The sequence below is a fragment of the Mustela putorius genome, unplaced genomic scaffold (assembly GCF_011764305.1).
Source record: "Mustela putorius furo isolate JIRA1106 unplaced genomic scaffold, ASM1176430v1.1 tig00000083_pilon_pilon_pilon, whole genome shotgun sequence".
Classification (NCBI taxonomy): Eukaryota; Metazoa; Chordata; class Mammalia; order Carnivora; family Mustelidae; genus Mustela; species Mustela putorius.
The window spans coordinates 14,144,925-14,168,608 of record NW_025421273.1 but is presented as its reverse complement, the minus strand read 5'-3'; the positions used below and the strand labels follow the sequence as shown (position 1 = coordinate 14,168,608).

The 23,684-nt window shown below is 57.6% G+C and overlaps 1 protein-coding gene across 2 annotated transcripts in view; it reads left to right on the top strand.

Moving 5' to 3' along the window:
* The first annotated feature begins 4,434 nt into the window (after positions 1-4,434).
* The window catches only part of SORCS2 (sortilin related VPS10 domain containing receptor 2), a 419,778-nt gene continuing 400,528 nt past the window's right edge, over positions 4,435-23,684 (top strand). The window contains exon 1 of one of the 2 annotated variants that reach the window (XM_045075320.1): positions 4,435-4,932. In XM_045075320.1, the coding sequence (XP_044931255.1) occupies positions 4,450-4,932 (483 nt within the window). In that variant the 5' untranslated portion in view covers positions 4,435-4,449. The remainder of the gene's footprint in view (positions 4,933-23,684) is intronic. The other variant, XM_045075323.1, reaches the window with a different exon arrangement.

Below are 23,684 nucleotides of genomic sequence, written 5' to 3'. Positions count from 1 at the left end.
AGCCTTTTCCCTCAGTCTCCCTCCTGCTGGTGCCCCCAGCGTCCCCGAGAGCATTGCTCATGGAGTCCTTGACCAAGCTGAGCTTTGTCACATGTATCAAGACACATTAAAATATTATCACTAGAGACCTTTGCTGATTTCAAAAAGCCTGAGACTTTTAATGAGTAAGTGGTCGGATTAACAGTTGGAGAGGAGAAGCACTTCTCCTTTTTGGGTGGGGGACATTGCTGCGGGGTGAGGAACCCAGGCTGCATCTTGAAGCTAAAAGGTTTGGGCTGGGGTTCAACGGGGGCCCCCACTCACCTCTCAGGGAAAGCTCCGTTTCCTGGGTCCAACCATGTGCCGGGCGCTTGGCATCTGGTCATTCATGGATGCTCATAAGGAGCCCCACGGGGTCCATGGCACGCTCTGGCCGCTCGCAGAACTCCCAGTGAGTTTAGCGAGGGCTGGATAGTGGGCCCTAGACACAGAGGTCAGGAGTCACTGGCATTTTTCTAAAGTTCTCCCACGTGGTTCTCAGACAGAGCCCAGGCCAGAACCACCGGGTTAGCACAATGGCTCTCAAACCTGGGGATGCATCGGAACCACCATGGGGCTCCTTAGAACACAGACCCCGGGGCCCCCATCTTTGTTTCTGGTTCGGCGGGTCTGGGGTGGGGTCCAGGAGTCACGCATTTCTAACCAGTTCCCATTAAAGCTGATGCTGTGGTCTGGGGATGACCTGCAGAGAACCACCGAGTCCGGGCAGTGCTGGTGGGGCGATGACAGATACAGAGAGGGGACAGGTCTCCCACAGGACACCCTAGCTGGCACATGAGGATGCGTCCCTTTGAATCCGCCGGAGAAATTACTGAACCCCTGTGTGCCTTCACCTTCCTCCTCAAAGTGGGGAAACCTGTGGCCTCCCTGTGTAAGTGCTACATAGATGTATGCTACATCGATGTGAGGTTCAGTGAGGTCTTCCTTCTGGAACAATCCTGGGCCCAGAGTAGGCTCAAGTCCTAATTCTGATTATTTTTGTGACTGCTTCCTAAAGGATCAGTTGAAGGGTATCCCCCTCTGAGCAGCCTTCTTCCCTCAGCCCCACATAGGCGGCCGAGCCACTCTTTCTTCCCGGATGGTGTGGTCTACCGTGGGTCTCCCCCATCCCACTGGGGGCCCCCCACAAGCAGGGGCCAGGCGTGATGGGGGTCTGGATCTCCGTGCCCCCCCTGGAGCCTGGAAGGAGGAGGCAGTGAGGGAGGTGGCTGGGGCTGCTTTCCCCGTCTTAGGATGTTCCCATCTTGAGCAACCAGGCTTTACAAACCCGGAGCGCGTTTGATACCCCATACACCCGGAGCACGGATGCCGGACCCAGTGTCTGCACACATGGGGCCTCTGCCAGCTTTCACACCTCCTGGCCGCCCCGGGGGGCACCCAAATGCTGCCCCGTGGTCTCCCCACGCTTCTCTACAGCAGCATGCCCCCTGGCTGCCTCCTGTTCTCTTTGCTTTCTGCACCCAAGTCCCCTGCTTTCCTGACTTGGTCACCAGTGAAGGTGAGCACAGGCCAAGCAGGTGCTGGAGTGGGCTTCCTTCCGTCATCCTCCCCAAGTCCCTCACTGCCTGCCTGGGCCCAGCCCCTATGGCCTCTCTCCACCTGGACAGGAGCCTCCTAAGTGGCTTCCTGCACTGGTCCTCACCGTGGCTGGAGACACGGCTCCAAAATGTCGCTGGTCTCACTCCCCCACTTAAAACCTTCCAGCGACTTTGCACCAGCCTGTGAATACAAATCAGGCCCGCTGCCGGCCTCCCCCGAGCACCGGCACCCTCGTGGACTTGACTGTGGCTCTCCTGCTCCAAGGGCCTCTAGGACCGCATTTCCCACTCTCCTCCTCTTCTGCTGCTTCTCCTTCTGGGCTCAAAGTTAGGCCCTTTGTGACTCCTCCCCCTCCATGTGGTGACCATCCGATTTTCTCCTGGGTCCTCAGTCCTGTCTGAAATGAGCCTTCCTTGGGACCTGTCTGCACAAGGAAGGGAGCTCTGCACCGGCCCCGGGGTGTGTGTGGGGGGAACTTACCCATTTCCTTCGTCACCGTGTCCACGCGCCGGGCAATGTTTGACAGCCTGGTGACCTCAGGGAGTCCCCACGTCTCTGAGCTTTGGATTCAGAGAAGGGCCGGATCAGTCCTGCCCTTCGACAAGCCCTGCAGCCTTATCTGGGCAGAAGCAGCCAGCCGACTGTTCTGGAAGAAGCCCGGTGAGGCGTCCGCCACTCCACCCACCTTCCAGGTCTGGACACCCACCTTCCAGGTCTGGACTCCCCTTCCACGCGGTCGTGGACCTTCACCAAGTCACAAACAAAGTGGGCCTCCGTGTGAGCCTGCGACAGTGGCTGGTCGTGCCCGTGGTGGAGAGGCTCCATCTGAGCCTCTGAGGGGCAGTGAGCCTGTGAGCCCAGTGCCCTGACCACAGGGAACCACATGGGGCGGTGGGAAGGACGCCATCGAGGGGCCAGAAAACCCGGGCTGGAATCTGGTCTCTGTCTGGCTCTGGCCTGGGGACCTCGGGCAGCTACCACCTGGTGGAGTCTGGTTTCTCAACTGTGGAAAGGGGACCATCACATGCACCCCACAGCCTGGTCATGAGAATTACCTACAATAACCTGCAACGTCTCCTCCTACCCCGGGAGCGGGGACCACCCCCCCCCCCCCGCCCTCTGCCCCGGGCCCCAGGGATAGTGTCCAGAACAGAGTAGGTGCTCAGTCACTTGTCACAGTTTATCTTGGGGACAATGCTTAGGGGCTCCCTTTTATTAAAACAAGCGAACAAATGGAAATGGGAGAGAGCTCTGAGCCTGTGTGGTTGGGGAGGGGCGGTGGGGACCGGGGTGTGGGGAATGCCTGATGGGGCACCAGGTCAAAGCTGGGACACGACCCAGCCCTTTCCAGACAGCTGGCCCTGCTTTCCCCGCCAGGGCACGGTCTGCCCTGTGCCTTGTTTGAAGCTTCTTTCTGGGCTCCTGTTACCTGGCTCCCAGGCTTGCCTCCCTCAGCCCTGCACTGACTGGGTTCTGCTCCTTTCTGCTCCCTGGGCCAGAACATGGGTTCCCACAGCTGATGGCTTCTGCATCCCTTCTGGACCCTGGGCCTAAGCTGGAAATTTCAAGTCTGACAGGTTGGGAATTGACACCACCAAGGGGGAGGGCCAGGGCACATTCCAGGGGTCACATCACATCCCGCCTCTTGAGGCTGGGCACAGACAGCCATGGCCCTGGGGACGCTCTCTGTAATTGGATATGACTTCCGGCTGAGCCTGGGGTGGGGGTGGGGGGTGAGCCAGCACCAGCACACAGGACACTGGGCGCTTCTCCTCTTGGGGGCCAGAGGGAACCCATAGTCTCCACCCTTCCCAAATGTTTGATGCTTTGCTCCTCTGCCTCATTCGTGGTTCTTTCTCTCTGGAGTGAAGATACCCAGCTGGGAGGCAGGTGTAGCACAGGGCCTCCTGATTTTTACCAGATGTAGAGGTCTCTGGGGGAAGGATGGAGACAGGCTGGCCCCCTGCCCCCCACCCCCCAGCCTGGCCCAGGATGCGAAGCTGGTCTGGCCTCAGTGAAGTTCCCACTCCTATCCTGCTATTTTCCCTAAGGCCTATGTGGAGCACAACAAAGTTCTATTGAAATCTGCCTAAAGTAGCCCATGACCTCCCGTAGCAGCTTCCTGGGCTCTGGCTCTCTGTGGTCTGCCCGGCTGTGCCCTGGATGGGTCCTTGTCCCCACACCCCTCTAAATGCTTCCGCACCCAGGTGCCTACCCTCACGTTCAAAGACTGCCTGGTTGGGCCATGGGCAGTCTCAGGGCCTTTGCAATGCCTAGAGAGGCCCCTAGGTGCTGTCTACACTGCCCGCTCACTCTTCGGAGGCCCCTGCCAGAGAACACCTCCCCACTTCCACACTGTGTTAGTTCGGGCTCTCTGGAATTCTCTCGTCCCTAAAGGTGTTCGCTGGGGGGCGGGTCTCCCGGGCTGTCATCCAGGGCCTGGCACCTGGCAGTGGTTCACCCCTGTGCCCCCAGGGCCTGGAACGGTGCATGGCACCAGTAGGTGCTCAGTGAGTACAGGAGGAAAGGGAGGGAGGAAGGGATGAGGGCAGAGAGGAGGGCAGGAGCAGGGGAGGAAGGGGGAAGGGAGGAAAGGAGGAGAGGGGTCTGGGGCTTGGCGCTCCCTGGGACCTGGGTTCAGGCCCTGAGCCGGTGGGCGCTCGCTGGGCGGGCGCGGGGCCGGCCGGCAGGTGGCGGTGCGCCCTCGGCTGCGCGGGCGGCGGCGGAGCGGCGAGTCCCCTCCTCCCGCCCGCTCCCTCCCCTCGCCGGCTCCTTTCTCTGCGCTCTCGCTCGCGCTTCCCAGCGCCCTCCCGCTCGCCCGGCCGCGGTCTCCGTCGCCCGCGCCCGCCCCGCCGCCGCCCCTCGGCGACCATGGCGCCCCGGGGCCCCCCGCGCTCCCCGAAGGGCCCCGGCCCCGCAGCTCGAGCCCCGAGCCCGGGGGCGCCGCCGCCGCCGCCTCCGCGCTCGCCGCGCTCGCGGCCGCTCCTGCTGCTGCTGCTGCTGCTGCTGGCCGCCTGCGAGGCGGCGGGGCGCTCCCCCGAGCCCGGGCGCCTGGGTCCCCGCGCGCTGCTGACCCGGGTACCGGCGAGCCCGCCCGCGGGGCGCGCGCTGCCTGGCGGCGACGAGGACCGGCAGGCGCGCGGCGCGGAGCCCGGCGCCCCGGGGCTCGGTCCCGCTCCAGGTCCCAGCGAGGACGGCGCCCCCGCCGCGGGCCAGGGGCGCTGGGCGCGGGCGGCTCCCGGGGCCGGAGCGGCTTCGCGGGCGCAGGTCTCGCTCATCAGCACGTCGTTCGTGCTCAAAGGGGACGCAACGCACAACCAGGCGATGGTGCACTGGACGGGCGAGAACAGCAGCGTAAGTGACCTCCGCGCGCCCCCCGCGGCCCCTGCCCCGGACCCCTCGAGCCCCCACTTCCGGACCGCCCCGCGGTCACCCTGGGCGTTCTCGGTGACTTGGGGACGCGAGTTACCTCGGCGGCGCCCCTACCGGACTCTGGCCAAGGGTTTCTTGGGGGAGAGGTCCCCAGATATGTGAAGACCCTACCTCACAGGGTTCTGGGACCCCGAGCCACCTCGGAGGCGCCCCCAGTGGCCTCCCGATCCCAGGTTATGGGGTGGGGGTGTCTCCCGAGGCTTCGGAACCCTGGTCACCTAGGGTCCCTCCCGGTCCTTTAGGACCGCCCCAACTCGTTGTTGCGCCCGGACCGCTCTCAGACTCCACCCGGTCCGCTCAGCGTTGTGTTCTGGGTTTTTGACTGCGGGAACCTCTCCACCCAGGTCTGCCTGGGACCCCGCTAGTGGTCTATCCTGGAGCTTGCTCCACGAGCTCCAGGAATTCCGTGGTCCGCTCGGCGTGGGATTCTGGGACCCCCTGTCCGGATTCCCCTAGTGCGACCCGGGGCTGCACCAGGAAGCGCAGGGACTGCGTACCCACGGAGTTGGGCGCCACGCCGCGCTCGCAGCCGGCGGCCGCAAACTCCCCGCCCTCCCTCCACCTTTCCCTGTACTCTGGAAGTTGAGCTCCCCCACCCCTGGCCACATCTATTAGGGTCCTGGGTGCCTCCTTCCTCCAGCGCTGCGCTGTGGTTCCTATCCCTCTGGATACCGGTCCGTTCCTTTTTTTTTTTTTTTTTTTTTTTTGTGGTTCTTGGAGGTTGGCCCTCATATTCTTCCCTGGGGAGCTGCCTCAGCCTCCTTTTTGCCCAGGGCAGATGACCAATGGTCAGGCATGGGTAGTCTCCCAGCAGCCCTGGTGGGTTATCCCCAGTTTGGAAAGAGAGCAGGGAGGTGGCAGCTGTTATGGGGGGGGGCTGTTGTGTGGGGAGTAGGGATGGGACTCTCCGCTTACTCCCTGCCATCGGTGTTGACTTAGGTCTCTCCAGAGGCTGACCCCCACCCCCGCGGTTCTTTTCTTGGGCAAAGTTCCGAGGAGGCAGCATTGGGCCAGCACCCCTGCATGCTTTGGGAGTGGAGGGATGGGCATCTTTGAGCTTCCTTACCCAGGAAAGGGGTGTAACATGGGCTCCAGGCGCTTTTACCTTTCTCTGGCCCTGCTGGTCTGATGCGGGTGGGGGCGGGGCGGATTCTGCCAGAGAAGGGAGGGGTGGGGGTTGACCATATTGGACCACCCTATGGCTTCTCCAGCCGAATCCTGGGGCAGCGCATCCAGGGTACAGCACTGGCTGCACCTGATTGGTCCAGAGCCCAGGGCCCTGCCGGTCCCCCACCGGGTCATTTCTGCCACCTGCAGTCAGACTAGAAGCCTTGGGTGGAGGGTGGGGGACTGTTAAGTTGATGTCCGGGAGGCCAGCAGGGGGCGCTCAGGGAGCTAGGTGGAGTGGGGGTTGGGGGAATGGTGCCTGTCCGGAGATAGCAGGCTTCCCCCTCCCTTGAAGAGCCCTAGGAGATGGTCCCTGAGAGCCAGGGGGGACCCCAGCTCTTGATCACTCCCCATCCTGGTGGACAACCCCCCCCAACCCCCGGCCTTTGTGCTGTAAGCTCTGACTTAGGGACCTAAAGGTAACTAGGAACCCAACATTTCCCGGAACACATGAGCATTTCAGGTCATCCCCTAGAGCCCCACTGTCTCAATTAAGCCCCCCACCCCACTGGCTGAAGGGATGAATCAGCTGCTGACCCAATCCCTGGGTCATTTTCCCTTTTTGGGTCAGGCGGGGATGTGGGGGTGGCAAAAGGAAGAGGTAGGTGGTCAGGGGTGGGACCGGCACCTTTGGGACTCACTGGCTCCCAGCACCCACCCCAGCATGAGTACAGAGCCAGAGGGCTGTGCACCTTCCTTGGGAGGGAGTGAGGAGGGGTTGGGCCCGTGGGGCTGGAGTTCCTGGGTGGGGGTGGGGAGCATCAGAGGAGCCTTCCTGATTTTGCTCCCTGGGGACTCAGGCTCAGGTGTGTGACTGCTTTGTAACTAGGTGGCTTGTATCCTGGCTGCTGGAGAAGGGGGCTTGGGAGGGGAGGGGATCTGGCTTCTCTTTGGTGGGGGAGGGGCAAGAGGTCCAGAACAGGAGAGGTGTGTTAAAGGCTGGATCTCTCCGCTGCCCCCCTCGCCCCCCCCCCCCGCTCCGCCGCAAAGGGATAGCATGTAAAAAGCCAGGCCCAGCCTGGCACTTAGCACACACTTAGGAGGCAGAGGCCAGAAGTACCTTATTCCCATCAGGGAGTGTTGTTGGAGCAGCAAAGAGAAGGCAAGCTGCATGGAAATGTTGACCCAGGCATTTGGCTCCAGCACCTTCTCACTTCTGCTTCCCTTCTCCCGCTCACCCATCCTCTGGAATGGGATGTTGAGGCCAACTGCATTCTCTCTGGAAAAGCAGGTCACCTTCTGGCCCAGGGATCAGGTGGTACATTAAGAATTTCATCTTGCCTGGGGAAGGCTCATATGGAAAGGGAAAGCCGAACCAAGTGCTTACATGAAAATGTGTTTCTAATTGTTACTTGTTCAGTGCACAGGTGGCATTGTTTTCTGGGCACGGGAAGAAGGTCTTAGAAATGTGCTTTGCTCCCTCTGTTCTCAGCGGGCAGCCACAGGGCCCGAGATATTAACCAAGGCATTCTGCACTTGGTTTTGCCTGCACTTGAAGGCATGATTTGCTACAACAGGGAAGAAACAAACTTGAGCCCGATTTGCAAGAGCAGAGCCTTTCACAAATTTTATTTCACTCCCTGTGTCTGGGTAGGGAGACCCCGGAAACTATTCTTTGCAGATGTGGCCCCCAGCAGCAGAGGAAGTGTTCCCTTTACCGCAGCAGGTGTTTTCAAAAATTAAAAAAAAAAAAAAACGTTTGCTGAGAGGGATAGACTTTCTGAGATAGTGTTTTCGAGCGTCTGTGAGGAGTCACGGGATTGCAGGAGACAAGCCCTTGTCGCTGAGCACTGGGAACCTGTGTGTCTTTTCCTTCCCACGGCCTGATTCTTCCCGCTCCCATGGAGATGGGGAAGCCGGCTTGCCTGGAAGTTCAAACACTGTCTTTCCGTCGTAGAAACGAACGGTTAAGTGAGCTAAAAGAACGTTTCATCAGGACCACTGGGTGTTGCCTTTGAGGGATCCAGGAGGGGCTTTGCCCGGAGGCTCCAGGTTTCGCTTCTCTAGAGCTGCTGCTTCTATGTACTGTTTGGCTGTGGCAGGGTGTGGCACTTAAGCTAGCTTTGGTGCCTTCGCGGCACTTGAACTCGACCTGGTTGGTTCAGTGTTGTCCCGGCATCAGTAGATGAGCACCTCTCCCTGTCCCCCACCGTCCCCATCCTCACCCCCTCCCCCATTTTGCACATTTGCACCATGCTGTGCTCACAGGGCTTGGGATTTCCATGGGACATGGGAGCTGTGTATAGAGGTAATTCTGAGCTGGTGATCCACATTCTCTGCTCTGGGGTCTCTAGGATCTGGATATTTGTGTCTCTTTTAGACCCAGGGAGCCAAAGCCCCAGATAGAGGGTGTGAATTGGGTCATGACAACTTGCCAGATGTCACGTTCCGGGAGGGCAGGTCCATTAGTGTGCTCGGGCACACTCAGGCAGCCCAGACCGGGTGGCTTCAATGACATAAGCGTGTTTCCCCCCGGGCCTGGAGGCTGGGAGTCTGAGGTTGGTTCTCTCACGTGGTTGTCCTCTGTGTGTGTCTGTGTCTCGATCTCCTCTTTTTCTGAGGACCCCTGTCAGATTGGATCAGGACCACCTGACTGGCCTCATGTTCACTTAATTTGAACGTTTTTAAAGACCCTCCGAAATACAGTCCCAGTTAGAGGGGGTTGAATGAAGTTTGTGGAAGGGGCCCCAAATCAGCCCACAGCGGCGGGGAAGGGGTCTCTCTCACCCTTTTGTTCATGGAGTGTAATGTGGTAGATCTCAGGGTGGTCTGGCAGGAGAGAAGGGAGGGACACCAAAGGTAGGGTACGAGGGGCAAGTGCCATCTTCCCTGGTGGGGAAATCAGGGGAGGCTGCCTGGAGGAGGTGGTATCAGAGTGGGCCTAAGGAAAGATTAGGGGAGGTGTATGAGAGATGGAGAGGATCACTCAATGGGGAGGAACAGCATGGACAAGCTCTGAGACGTGGAAATTTAAAGGTGTGTACCTGTTGTGTAAAGACTGTGGATGCATTGTGCATAGAGATGGATCAGAAGGAAGAAGTTTGGGAAAAACAGGTTAAAGTCAGCTCCTCAGGGAACCTAATGTGAGGCTGGAGAGCCCATGTGGGCTGGATGAAGTGGTGGCTTTGTTTGGTTTTATTTGGTTTGAAGGTTAAAAGCTTTTATTTAGAAAGGCCAAAATGATTGTGGGCTAATTGGAACAGCTAGGTTGTGCAAAAATGACTTGAAAATCCCCTTTCAATGTCCCCAAAGAGTTGATTCCGTTATATGTGCTTTATTCTTCCTGTGGACCTCTGACCTCAGGGGGATCAAGCAGAAATAGGGCTTAGGCTCCCTGCCATCATTGCTGGGCTCCAGGCAAGGCGCTGGACCCCTGAGCAAACCAGCAGGTTACTGGGGATGGTGCCCGGGGAGGCTGAAGCTGTGGAGTGATCCCAGTTCCTGCCACAGGGTCCCCTCCACACCATGGAGGGGGACCTCTCAGGTGACCATGTGCTTTTCTGTGTATCACAGGGAACTGGTGGGATTGGTCACGGAGACGGTGGTGGTGACGGACATGTGATCCTCAGCGCCTGCTGGCCTAGGGTTCCCCGGCCTCATCCTTCCTGGCTCGGAGATCTTGGGCAAACTGACTCAGCTGGGTCTTGCCATCTTGGAGCCTGGCTGGGAAGCCTCGCTTTGGGCCTGCTTGGCACCTGAAGGAGGTGGTCCTTGTGCTCCGACCTGGGCCTGGCCTACAGCGAGCTTGTAGGAAGCTATGTTGGGTCCCATCTGAGCACCCGGGGTGGGAGGGGGCTGTGTGGGTAGCAACGGGGGCTGGAGGGGAGGCTTCTGGACAGAGGCTCGGAGGCGAGGCTCCTGGGAGACTGAGACTTGGGCTGGACCCTGGAGGGGCGGGGGAGGCAAGGGGGTGTGAGAGAGCTTTCCAGGTGAGGATGGATGGGCTGTGGCAGCCCCTCACTCTGCAGGCCTCTCTCTTTCCCAGGGCCCTGCGGGCTTCACGACACAGTAAAGGCCTTCTCCTCAAGCACTTGTAGGTTCTCGAATGAACAGGTCCAAATCCAGTGACAGAGCTGACTTGTGGCCTGTGTCTGATGCCGTGGTTTCTTAGAGGCGAGCTGGGTAGCTCCAGGGCGCAGGGTCTCACGTTCAAGCCCACTGAATGCTACGTGCCTTATCTTGGAATTCCAGCCCACCGCTGTGCAGGCCTCCCGGCAGTCTGGGGTTGGGGACTGAACTGGAGGGAGACGTCTGACCCATGGGAGGCTGAGCTGTGGCTGTGTGGCACATCAATGGTGACCAGTGGCCACCTGGGGCGAGGAGCAGACTGGGAGGCAGAGCATGAAGGCCCAAGGCGAGGCACGGGGGGCCTGCAAAGCCCCAAACACTAGGACAGGGAAAGGACATCCGTCAGTCAAGAAGCCGGGCTTGAAGGCAGAGAGACGGCCCCATTAATAAAGTTCCTGAACACGTTGCACAAATCTACTTTTACTTTAATAAAGTGGCTATTTAATCTGTAGTTGCATGAGAGTTCCTGAGAGTGTTTTAAAGAGGTCATAAATTAACTCCATCCTTTTGCCGGCCCCTTCGGAGTGGAGTGTGGCCCAGTGCAAGGGCCTTCTGGAGGGTTGCCTTTGTGTTTAATTCTGATTTTATTATTATCTGTCGGAGGCAGGCTCAGGCCCCGGAGCAGGGGTACGGGGTTGGAGCGGTTGGAAGATACTCCGGGAGGAGGCCAATCCCCTGTGCCTTTCTCAGTTGAGAGAGACCCTGAGGGGGAACTTGGCCTTGCTTTGTGTTTGAGGTATCTATCCTTTTGCCTCCAAAGACAGAGTTATTTATAGAATCTTACAAATGACCTGTTTCATCCTCACCCCTCCTAAAGCCCAGTGTATGTGAGTGCTTCGTGGAACAGGGGTGCCGACGAGCCGAGATGCCAGGCCACCACCGCTGTTCCCGGCCACTGTCCACAGGATTGGAAGCCCCAGAGGCAGGGAAACCCGGGACCCCCAGGCCTCCATCTGCAGCGTTTAGAGGCTCGAAGGCAAGCACCTGATCTGCTCATAGCCTGCTATTTTGCTGCAGCAATCCCGTGAAAGCCTCACACTGGCCGGAGCTGGGCTTCTGCACGTAGAGGAAATGCCTTATAAACATGAAACATGCCCAGGATGGGGGTTCCCCTAAGTATGATCTGCTCGCTCGAGCCCCAAGTCTTCCTAGAGCCATGACCCTCAGGGCCCCAGGTCAGTAGGTCTGTGGGTGGTGGACGGTGGGGGCCCTGTGCTCGCTGGTACCCGGCAGGTGCACATGCGCCCTGACCTGCTCCGGCTTCTGTGGGAAACTGAGGCTTGTTTTCAGCCTCCCGGGGAGCAGGTGGTGGGCACACACCCACCGAGGGCAGCAGCGACATCTTTTTAACTTGAGCCCTGTGGCTCGGGGACCCTTCACACAACGTGTCTCATGCTCATCCTCTTCATCCCGACTCTGTTCTGTTTGTCGTCTTCAAAAATTAATAGGGATCCTCGAACGTGTGGGCTCTCACAGGAGGACTGAAGGAAAAAGGAAACCTCGGATGCTCTTTGGAGATAGAAAAGTTCCTCTCCATTCTGCATTTCTGTAGCAGTCAGTGACTGTGTTTGCACAGAATGTTACAATCTTTTAATTAGTTTCTTCTTAGACCACCTTGAAGATCTTAAAATAACACCGTTCTCCTTCCTCGGTAATTTTTTTGCAAAAGCAGGTAATTTCTTTGCAGCGCGGAGCTCATCTTCACTTCAACAGGGCACACATCCCTCGCATGGCGCCATTTCCTGATGCTCGGAGATAAATTCGGTTCGAATCAAAGTATAAAAACAATTGCTTGTCATTTACATAGGGCTCCTGATGAGTAATAATGAAGTTAATAATCCCGGGCTCCACTGATGGGCTCATTGCTATGCCGGGTGCCTCACCTGTCTTCCCTCCGCTAGCCCTGCAAAGTTGACATGATTATCATACCCACTTTCCAGACAAGAGAAGTCAAGTTCACGGCCACACAGGGATGAGGGGGGCTTGCCTGAAGCCACACAGCTAGTAAGGGTCCAAGTTGACATCTAATTCTTTTCCTCTTAAGCTTGAGTGGTTTTTTGTTTTGTTTTGTTTTGTTTTTAGTTTTAGTGCAAGAGATATATTTTCTTTTTTCTTGATTATTATTTTGTAATTCTAAATGGAAGTATCATAAAAGTTTTCATCATTACAGGGGTAGGTGTCTGGTTCAGGGACTTTAAGCCACCAGTGCCCTCCGCCTCCAGAGCTCACTCGTTTTTCTCAAATGGAAACTGTGTCCCCATGAAACACTAGCCCCCCGTGTTCCCTGCCCCCAGCCCCTGGTGCCCTCCCTCTGTTCTGCTTTCTGTCTCTATGAACTTGATTCCTCTGGCAGACCTACCTAAGTGGAAACATACATACATACGTTGTCTTTTTGTGACTGACTTATTTCAGGAGCATAATATCCTCCAGGTTCATCTAGGCGGTAGCAGGTGTCAGAATGTCTATCCTTTCTTAAGGCTGAATAATATAGTCTGTTGTCTGGGTGGACCACATCTTCATCCATCCGTCTGTCTGTCCATCCAGGGAGCACTGGGGGATGTTCCTACCTTCTAGCTGTTGTGAATCACGCTGCGGTGATCCTGAGCATACAGATAGGTGATCGAGTCCTCGAGTCCACTTCTTGTGGGTACGTACCCAGAAATGGGCCTGCTGAGTCATGTGGGAATCCCGGGTTGGTTTTGTGGTCAAGCCCGAGGTCTTAACTGGAGCAGAAATTGCTCTTGTGTCTGCCTTGAGTTTTGCCGGCGTGCCCATTAGTTGCATGACTGCAATCCCCCAAGAAGCCCACCGCCTGCGTTTCTGGAAGAGAACTGTTGACCGTGTTAGAGGCGGTCCTGCGTCTAGAGAGGGCCTGGCGGCGAGACTGTGCGTGGGAGCGGCTTTTGTTTCTGCGTTCTTCCAATAATCCTGGATTCTGCCAGCACGACCCAAGGGAGGGGCTGTTGCTCAGAGCCCGGGAAAACCAGCTCTGTCTGTGTTGCAAAGTCAGAAGGAGGCTGGCTGGTCCGCTGCCTGGCCAAGGAGGGGGAGGAGGAAGCTGGCCCGGGCGAAGCGGTCCTGAAGGCTGGTGGTGTGCATTTCAAGTTCAAGCTTGTTCCACTTCCTCCCTGCATTTAGGAGCTTTTCCCTATTGACTGCCTCATTGGCCTGTGAAATAATTCAATTTTCCCTCCGTAAAAATAAAGCACTCAATAAAAAATCTCATGTTTTTCTCAATTTATTCCTATCAATCCTGCTTAACCCCATCCAAGTTCATTTTCTGATTTATCCTTGGACCATGGGATGGGGCTTCTGGGGGTTGATAACTGCAGCAGCTCTGCCTCTGTGCTTTGAGGGGGCTGCTGTGTGCCTCACTCACTGTCAGGCACCATGGGCTGCCCCCTGACGCCCACTGAGGGGCTTCCTGGCTCCGGCGACCTGGTTCGGGGGGTTCTTAGCACTTTCTATGCCATGGACGGCCCTACTCTGAGTCTGGAGGAGCCCATGGAACTTTGTCAGGATGTTGTTTTAATAATGAGCATAAAAGAAAATCTACAGCATTCAAAGGAAATCAGTTCTGTGGCAATGTAGTTAGTGAAATACTGAATTGAATTTCTTTACCAACATAGTAAAGGAGCCAGCAGAAGGCAGAGGCTCGTATGTGTGTAGGAGTAACAGTGATGCGAGGCCATGGCCCATGGAAAGAGAGGGGAGAGAGAGACCCTGTGGGAATGATTCCTCTTCCCTGCTCCCTGTGTACTGTGTCCCCCAGGCTCCAGCCTCTGGGCTCTTGTCTGCTTGTTCTCTGCTCTCCCCCAGTGCCTGGCACCTAGTAGATGCTCAGTAAGCCTTTGAGTAGAAGAGGAGTGACTGTCAGTCCTATAGGGTGCCAGAGCCCAGAGGCCCAGCCCACTCCCCTTTGGAGAGTGACAGGGCTGAGGCCCCCTGTTCAGATGCCTACTCTTTGAAGCATTAACTACTCCTCACCCCTGAGCAGACAGGTCATGTTGGCTTCACAGAGACCTGGAAAGGTCTCTTTCCTGTCCGAGACGAGGCCGAGAGGAAAGCTGTCCAGAAGCTTCTGACTCATGGTAGTGGCTGTGTGGTCAGGCCCTGGTGCCGCCAGGTCTCCTGCCTTTGCCCTTTGGTCAGGAGCCAGGGCACTCTGGTGAGAAGGCACCTGCTCTGGAATTAGGGGCTTTAAATAGCATCCCCCGTTCCAGTCTCATTTCATGGATGTAAGACAAAATGTCTGGGAGATGGCTACACTCAGCTTTTGGACCAAGACTGGGTGGGCTAGGGTGCTGTCCCCAGCAAAGCTGGCCCAGGACATGGCTCTGGGGCGGTGGGAGCACCAGCTTTGGAGCGGCAGGAGCACTGACTCTGGAGCAGTGGGAGTACCAGCTCCTGGTGGCCTGAGTATCCTTCTCTGGTACCTGCGGCCCGTCCATCTGACTGCCAGCAGCCCCGCACTGAACAGTCCCTTGGGCTGGCTCCCTGGAGGAGTGGCCTTGTTCCATGTCACTCTCCTATGTTGTGTGTCCCCTTCAAGGTGTTGTCTTTAGAGGCTGGGGTGCTGGCAGCACCCCCTTACTGTGCCCCCTTTTCCCCACTGACATGCTGCACACAGAGCCCAGGGGAGCACACACCAGCTGGTGTCCTGTGTCCTGGTCCCCATAGTGACTGCTGGGACCTGCGCCTGCCCTAGGGCACAGGAGGAGATTGCTGGTGTGTGCAGAAGCTGGGGTCAGAGGGCAAAGCTGGAACCCACTGAGCAGATGGCGGGGGTGCCCGTCCGAGCCAGGGGGTCCGATGTGGGTATGTTTCCCGGAACAGTTGGCCCAGCGGTATTCATGAAACATGGGGGCTCCAAGAATCTGCTTGTACAGAGAATTTCTCGTTGATGGCTGGCTTTTCACAAGTTGCTTGACGTGAATGATTGCCTGGAATGCTCTCTTCTTAAGAGCAAGTCAGTTTCTTTACATTCTGTCCCAGGCGAGCAGAGGCCCCGGGCCGGCACAGGGAAATCCAAAACCTGCGGCCCTCGGGGGTGGAGAGAGCGTTGGGGCCGCCTTCCCTAAGATCCCTCTGCTTCCTGTCTGCCCCCCCCTCCACCAGGCCAGCCCTGGACAGTCAGCAGCGCCCTCTCTGACACAGAAAAAGCAAGAAGGACGAGCCCTGGACTCCGAGGTGGCCTTGTCCCCATCTGTCCGCCCAGCCCGTGGCCGCCTCACTCCTCGGGGGTGGGGGGGAGAGGGGGGCCATCCATGTGTCAAGTTGGGGAAGGAAGAAGATCGCCCTCATTTCTCCAGGGAGTAGGGAGTCCTGCCTTCCGGAGGCTTCCAAATGGCCTCTCAGTGCATGCTGTCCACTTAGAAGTTCAGGGAATGGTCATCTGGGCAGGGTCTTGGCAGCACAGGGGTGGAGGCAGGGCCCATCTTCTGCCCTCCGCTCCTCCTCCCTCTCCTGGGGACACATTTCCTGGGCCCCCTCCCTGCGGGCCGGGCTTCGTTCTCGGCAGGTCAGCAACGGACGCCCTTCTGAGCCGGCCATCAGAGACTGCCCGCTGGTCTCTGGGCTCAGCTGCCTCCACAGCCCCAGAGCCAGGGCAGCAGCCCCACCTGTTCGTGCCTATGGCTCACAAGACCTCATGTGTTAGTCCCTGAGTTGCCCGTGGCCCCAGAGCAGCTCTCGAGATGGCCGCTTTAAGGACGAGAGACTGCAACTCTGTCTGGGGCCAGCAAGACCGTGGGGCTGGGCTTGACCTCTGCTGTGTCTCCTTCAGGGTCCCCAGAATTTTTGTGGGGATGAATCCTCCTGTCACTGGGCTCACTGGTGGCCTCTCTGTAGTCCCGTAGAGGAGCTTGCGACCATGCCCAGGTCTGGGGTCTTGGGAGCACTGAGAGGGCTCTGAGAGGCTGACAGGCCGTGTGAGCCTACCTGTCCTGGCTGGGAATGGGCAGCGTGGAGGGTGGCCCCATCTGCCTCCACATCTTAACCCCAACACAGCACGACCCTCACATGCTCCATAGGCTCCCGCATGCCCACCAGCTCCTACCTGTCCCTGACCACACTCAGGCCCTCTTCACACCCACGGCCCTCCACGGGGCTGTCCCCTCTGCTCTGCTGCCTCCTGGCTACGAGTGGCCCTGGCCAGCTGCTAACCTCACGCGGTTTTGTCTTTCTCATCCTTAAGGACAGTAAGTGACCTTGTGAACCGAAGGCCTATGTAAAGGGCTGGCCTGGGTGCTGGGCCACTGGCTTCTACCCAGGGTGCCCCTCCTCATCCCTGCTGCTCAGACTGGCCCTCCTCACCCCTGCCACACTGCCCCATCCTTCAGGAATGTGGTCCCTCACCCTGGGCCTCACTGCCCTCCTTCTCTGAGGCTTCCTGCATACTTCTGGGGTTGGCTGGCCCCTCCTGGGTGGGAGGAGGGGGTTCTCTGGGGTGCAGTGGTGTCGGGCCAGAGGCCCCCCCCGCCCCTGCCGGAAGGGAGCCTGCCAGAGAGTGAGAGTGGGGTCAGCAGTGAGGCCATCTGGAGGTGCTTAAGCCCCAGGCTCAGCGGCCCCCACGAGTGGTGGCTGAGCCCCACCCCTGGCTGGTGCGTGGGCGCCAACCCACGAGTTTGGGGCCATTTCCAGTCTGGGGTTTGCTGGAATCCGAAGCTCCCCCCGAGGCTGACTTCGGCAGGTCTTGTTCTCAGTGTGATGGGAGGAAGGCAGAATGCCAGGGTGATCCCCCCGCTTGTCAACGACCCGCAGTTTTATTGACACCCACGGGGCTTGGCTTGGCCTGAATTCGCACTTCCCTCATGGGGCCTTGGAGAGAGCGGGTTTGAATGGTTGATTTGCTCATCCGACCACGAGCATGGAGAGTTCCGGGCCCCACCTGCTGCTGGGTGGAAGGACCGACATGGCCAAATGAGGCGCCATCCCTGCCCTGCGAGGGGACGGACGACGAACTGGGGACACAGGGCAGGAGTGGGTGGGCAGCTGCCATGAAGGAGCACACAGGTGTGTGTGGGGTCTCTAACTGGAGTGGGGGAAGCAAGGGCCTGTGTGAGTCAGTGGTCAGGGAGGGTGTCCTGATGGAGGGGGTGGCATTTCCCTGAAGTCCGTCGGGGTTGCAGCAATGCTGTGTGGGGCTCTGTCCTGCTCTGGACCTGGAAGGAGTGTGGGGGATGGTGGCTGGGCAGCTGGTACTACCTGTCCTCTCCCAGGCAAGCCCCCCCAACCCCCATGATGGGGGTACACGATGCCCACCTCTTCATAATATCTTGGGCCCAAGTTGATACAATTCATGTAAATACTGGTCACCAAGCCCAGTGCCCAGGAATGGGGCCCCGGGGACCTGCCTCCTGCTGACCGCATCGGTCCTTCCTGGACCTACCATGAGAAAGGTGTTTGGGGGATGTGGAGTGTGGCGGGGGGGTCCGCTAGCTCACGGGACAGGTGCCCACAGAACTATTCCAGGAGTTCCTGCTGCTCGGTGGACACCGGGAAGGTTTATGGCAGGGCTGAGTCCGGGCCGCAGACTCACCTGTGTGAGAAATTTCTTGTCTGTAGTTCTTCCTTTAGTCAGTACATTCCGGGTCCCTGTCCTCCTGCCAGGGGGCAAAACCGGCTTGGGAAAGGAAGAGGAGGGAGGGAGGACATCTAGGTGGTGGGAATAGCAGGGCACAGACTCACGGAAGAGCCTAGAAGGGAGGGTCCTCGGGCAGAGCCAGGAGTGGCTGCCGGGCCTGCTACTTTCCTACTTTTTGTTCTGGAGCCTTCTTTCTTTTTTTTTTTTTTTTTTTTTTTAGATTATATTTATTTATTTGACAGAGATCACAGGCAGGCAGGGAGGGCAGGGACAGAGAGCCCAATGCCCCTTGATCCCAGGACCCTGAGATCATGACCGGAGCCGAAGGCAGAGGCTTTAACCCGCTGAGCCACCCGGGCGCCCCTGTTCTGGCGCCTTCTTAAAGGCGTGTGTCTGTGGGCATCCTCTTGAAATTCTGCCGAGTGCCTACATGTCCCACCCGCTGGGCAATGGAGGAGGAAGCGGTGGCGGAGGGGCAGGGGCGTGGGTGAATGCCTGAGCCGATGTTGGCTAATCCTTAATCCCTTTTATTCCCGTTCCACCTGGAAGAAAGCAGAATGGCATTTTTTTCTGAGCAGTGCAAGGAGATAATGATGGGTGTCTGTTTCTGCATAATTCTGTCAAGAATGTTCCCAGGCTTCTGCGTGGGGAAGTCCTCTTCCATGGCCTGAGTCTCCAGGGCTCCCCTGCCTGGAAGGCCTGTCTCCCTGTACCTCCACTTGGAGGCAGAGGGCAAAGAATGGGGCAGAGTGCAGGGGATGCTGGGGGGTGACAACTTTCGGGTCTCTGCCTCCTTTCCCTTGGCCCTCCCGGCTTCTCTTCCTACCCCAACTGGGCTGCGCCGTCAGCACCATGGGGTTTCACCTGACTGTGTTCCAGCCGACTGGTTAGACCTTCCTGCCCAGGCTGAAGGGGAGGTGAGTTTGGGGTGCCTGTTCCTATGTCCACGCTTAACTGTAGCTCCTACAGTGCTGTGCGAGGAAGGGAGTATGTTAAGCAGGTTTTTTTTTTTTAAATTTTATTTTTTTAAAGATTTTATTTATTAATTTGACAGAGAGAAATTACAAGTAGATGGAGAGGCAGGCAGAGAGAGAGATAGGGAAGCAGGCTCCCTGCTGAGCAGAGAGCCCAACACGGGACTTGATCCCAGGACCCTGTGATCATGACCTGAGCTGAAGGCAGCGGCTTAACCCACTGAGCCACCCAGGCGCCCTAAGCAGGGTTTTTTTTTTTTTTTTTTAAGATTTCACCTATTTATTTGACAGAGAGAGATTACAAGTAGGCAGAGACGCAGGCAGAGAGAGAGAGGAGGAAGCAGGCTCCCCGCCAAGCAGAGAGCCCTATGCAGGACTTGATCCCAGGACCCTGAGATCATGACCTGAGCCGAATGCAGCGGCTTAACTCACTGAGCCACCCAGGCGCCCTAAGCAGGGTTTTTGATGACAAGTCATAGAAACCTGAAACCAAGGCGCTTAAGTGAAAAGTAGAATCATAGGTCACAAATATAGGAAGCCCAGGGTAGTGACTTCAGGTGTGGCTGGCTCCAGGGGCCCTGGGGTTGGCCCCAGGCCCTCCGTCTCTGTCTCTGTATCTGGGCTCTGCTTCCCTGTGTGTTCACCTAGGCCCCAGCGGGATTCTAGAGCTCTCACGCCTGACCTGCACCCATCATCCCTGCTGGGTGGTGCTGCTGGGTGGGCTGACATGCTCTGAGCGCCAAGCCCAGACCCCGTGCCCAACCCTCGAGCTGCGTACACTGAGGCTAAGCGGGAGCGTTTCTGGGGAGCACCCTACAGGGAGCACATAGGGAGTTGGAAGGGGGCCGGGCTGTACCCTTGGTCTCCACTGGCTTTGTGGGCAGAAGGTCATACTCCCACCTTGGGAGGGCATCTGGCACCGTCGCATGGTGTCCCTTCCCCTCTCCCAAAGCCTCCACCTCCCAGAGTGTCATCTCTATTTCCGTTTTCATGGATGAGGCCAAGATGGCCTCCATCACCTTGCTTTTGGTGGTTTACTGTCTGTTGAAGCCCCAAACCAGGTCGTCCAGGTCACTTGCTTCTGCTTGGGGCTGTGTCAGCCTCCACAGAGCTTGTGAGTGAAAGAGGACCTCCCTGCACCTGACCTCGGGATGGCTGGGCTGCTTCTTGGCCACTGTGCCCGGTGGGTTCCCTAGGGTGAGGCTGGTGGGCAGAGCTTTGCAGCCACAGGTGGCAGGGTGAGGGGCAGGTGGGGTGGCCCTCAAGCCCCGAGCACAGGCCCCAGGAGGGCTGCAGCAGGGCGGGAGGTGGGCCCATCCGGTGGAGACAGGGGCTGAAGGCAGCCCGGGGAGGGGTCCCCTAACAGCGTGGGTGTCCCGGCCCCGAGACCATCCTGTCCCCGAGCCGTGACGTTCCCTCGGGGAGTGGATGCCCTCTGTGAGGGACTTGGCTGCAAGCCTTTGTTGGTGTCTGACGGGAGCTGCGGGAGAAGGTGAGTCACAGATGTCTCCTCGGCTCTTCCGAGAAGGAAGCCAGCCCTGCGTGCGGCGCCTCTGCCAAGAGGACAGCTGTTGGCTGGGGAGGCTGTCATGTGGATTCACTCACCCGCCCATTTGTTCATTCACTCACTCACTCACATGGGCACCTACTATGTGCAGGATGGCTGCTGGGAAGAGATCCAGGACAGACTCACAGGGTCTCAGCATTTCCAGGGGCTTGGGATCCCTCCAGTGACAGGAGGCTCACCCCTTGCTGAGTCAGCACATTCCAGGATGTCTGGTCTCTGCTGAGAGTGGCTGAGGTCAGCAGTGCGCTGGGGTTGCAGTGAGAAGATGCCGCCCCAGGCGGGGCGGGTCATCTGATGGATGTGGGGATGCCTGTCTTTGCTGGTTGGGTTTCTGGGCTGTGAGTCTGTTCGACTCAGAGAGTGGGGGTAGGGCCAGGTTGTGTGTGTGCGGGGGAGGGGGGCAGCTTTGCCTCCCTTTGATGGCAAATGCTGGAAGGCGGGTGTGGGGGGCAATCTTCGTGAATGTGGAGCAGCACCACACAGCAGAGGCTGCCCAGCCCTGGACAGGTCCACCTGGTGGCCAGCGGTGGGTGGGAGGCAGGGGGCCAGCATCTACAGCTGGGCCCTCCGCTCGAGGCCACGTCTCTCTGTGTAGGCTCTTGGGGCTATTGGAACAAACTCCCACACCCTTGGTGGCTGAGAACACAGATGTATTCTCTTGGGGTTCTGGGGTTCAGAAGGCCAAGGTCAACGTCACTGGGCTACTATGGTCAAGGAGTCAGCAGGGCAGATTCTTTCTGGAGGCTCCAGATCCCTTGTGTTTGTCATTTTCAGGAGGTGCCCGCATTTCTTGGCTGGTGGCCCCTTCCTCGCCCTCCCCAGCCTCTGCTCTGTGGTCACACCTCCATGACTCTGACTGTCCTTGGCCCAAGGCTGCCTTTCCTCCCCGTGCGGAGCTCTGCTTTCCATTGCATGGCCTTCTGAGTCACGTCTCCCTCTGCCTTCTTCTTGTAAGGACCCGTGATCCCACAGGGCCCATCCTGAACATCCAGGGTAACCTCCCATCTCCAGATTCTCAAAACCACCTGCCAAGTCCTGTGCAAGGTCCCTTCCGGGTTCAAGGGCACCTTTGGGGCTGGTATCAGCTGCCACTGCCTTCCTCTCCCACCGGCGTCCCCGGCCCTTACAAGGTGCTCTGACCAACTGTTCTTGGGTCCCCCTTCCCCATCTGTCTCTGGGTTTTGCAAATGGGCCATCTTTACCTAGCTTGGCCTCCTAACCATGGGCCTCCCCTGCTTTGGCCCCACCATGGCCGGCACTGGAGAACATGATAGTCTGCCTTCCATCACCTTCCCAGGACACTGTGCTCTGCCTCAGGACCTCAAGGACCCCGCAGCCTTGCTCAGGCCATGGCCCTCCGATAGAGTGGGTCTCAGTGACCCTTTGTGGGATGGATGGTGAACAGAAGCGTCCACACTCGAGTTGCAGATAAATGAGAGGAAAGCTATTTTTAAAGCACATTTAAGCAGTTTGCCTGACGCTGGGCCTCTTCACCCATCCTTCTGTCTGTAGAACTATGTGGGTATCCCACGAGGCTGAGTCTGCATGCTTTTCCTGAAGACAAAGGTTTTAAATCAAGATGGAGGCAAAATTTGGCCAACTTTAAATGACAGCAAATCAGCAAACACTTCTCGAGCAGGTGCAAATGGAAGGTGGCTCCCCAGGTGGTGTGAAACGGCTGCGGTCTGCGCGCCTACGCCAGCGTTGTCTGTGGCCCTTGGCTTCTGCTCGCAAGTGACTTCTTCTTTAATTGTGCGTGGGTGTCTGTGACAACAGCGCATAAATGAACGAGAAGGAAAAATACCCAGCAGTTAAGTCGGGCTCAGGGAAAGAAGCCATGAGGAAGGTTCTTTGGGTGGGTCGATCCTGCCTACGGGAGCCAGAGGACCTAGGCAGGGCTCACGGGAGAGGGGCTGGGTGGGTTTTCAATGTTTTTCAGATGCTGATGGTTGAGGGGTTTGTGGAGGGGACTGCTAAGCTGGGGTCAGGGTGAACAGGATCTCCTGTTAGCTAAGGGATGGCCAGCAGACCAGGGCATCTCTCCAGGGCCTGACTTCCCCATACACACGTGCGTGCGTGAGTGGCGGGTTCGGGCCCAGCCCCTGGACCAGCCGGGAGTCAGCAGGACCCCTCCAGAAGCAGATGGTCATCTTTGGAGGTTTGTGAGCCGATGGGCTTGGCTGAAGCAGAAAGTCAGATGAAACGCAAAGGAAATCCGTGCAAGGAGATCCCGTGCTCCTAATGGCACTTGGCCTGCTTGCCTCCCTCTCTGCCCGTCCTCACCTCCTCGCCGCGCTCCGTAAATGGATTCTAATAGCTTTCTTCTCTTCCATCCCTCAAAGAATGGCCTCGGTAGCCAGAAAGGAAATTAGTTTCAGGTGGAGGCCAAGCTGTTAATTACCTAGAAATCACAGGAGGATTTTTAGCCTGAAAAAGTTCTTTTTTTTTTTTTTTCTTCTCCTTGGGTTCAATTTTTCATGGATATTAATTATAGATATCGGCTTTAGCCCGCTGAAATAATTCCTCTCTCAAGAGATCGGAAGACTTTTCAAATGCTGTCCCCTTGTTCAACACAATGCATATTCTTTTCTCTGTGTCTGCTGAGGGCCTGGGGTGGAAATAGGAGATCGGGGCATCGAAAAAGGATTGGATGCCTTTTCTGTGTTTAACTGAAGGCTGATGCTGTCCCCTGTGTGTGTTTCCAAATCTCTGAAGCCAGAGAGGACTCAGAGAGAAAGGTCGAGAAGGGAGGCCTTTAATGTCGTGAATATTAATCCTGATAGAAATGTCACGACTCTGCTCTGATACGGATGTGTCTGCCCCCCACCCCGTTTGTATGCTCACGGGGGGGGGGGTGGTGGGGAGGCATGTCCCAGGCAGGTTGAGACTCTGGTTTCCCTTCCAGTTGATTTTCTGGAAATATCTACTCAGCATCTTCGTTCCAGCCATTGAGACTTTGAACAAGCTGGCCGCACACCGTTATAGAGCAAAGATGTGTCCTCCAAAAAGCCCTTCTCAAGCCCAGCCTTCCCAGGAAGAGACCAGAGGGATCATTTCCAGCAAAGGGGCAGGCTGCAGTCCTCACAGGGAGAGGGGCTGGTGGAAGCCACCCCCACCCCCCGCCCAATCTGGAGCGTGTTTCTGTGCCCAGAGAGTGGCCTCCCGAGTGCCTGCACGCCCCCCTGTTTTCCGGCTCCTTCTCAAGTTCACGTTTGGATGCAGTGCAGTGGGAAGTGATTTCGGGGGTGGGTTGGCGTGAAATTTCCGACAAACCGTTTTAGCACACTGCACATTTAATTTCTTTTATGTTTCC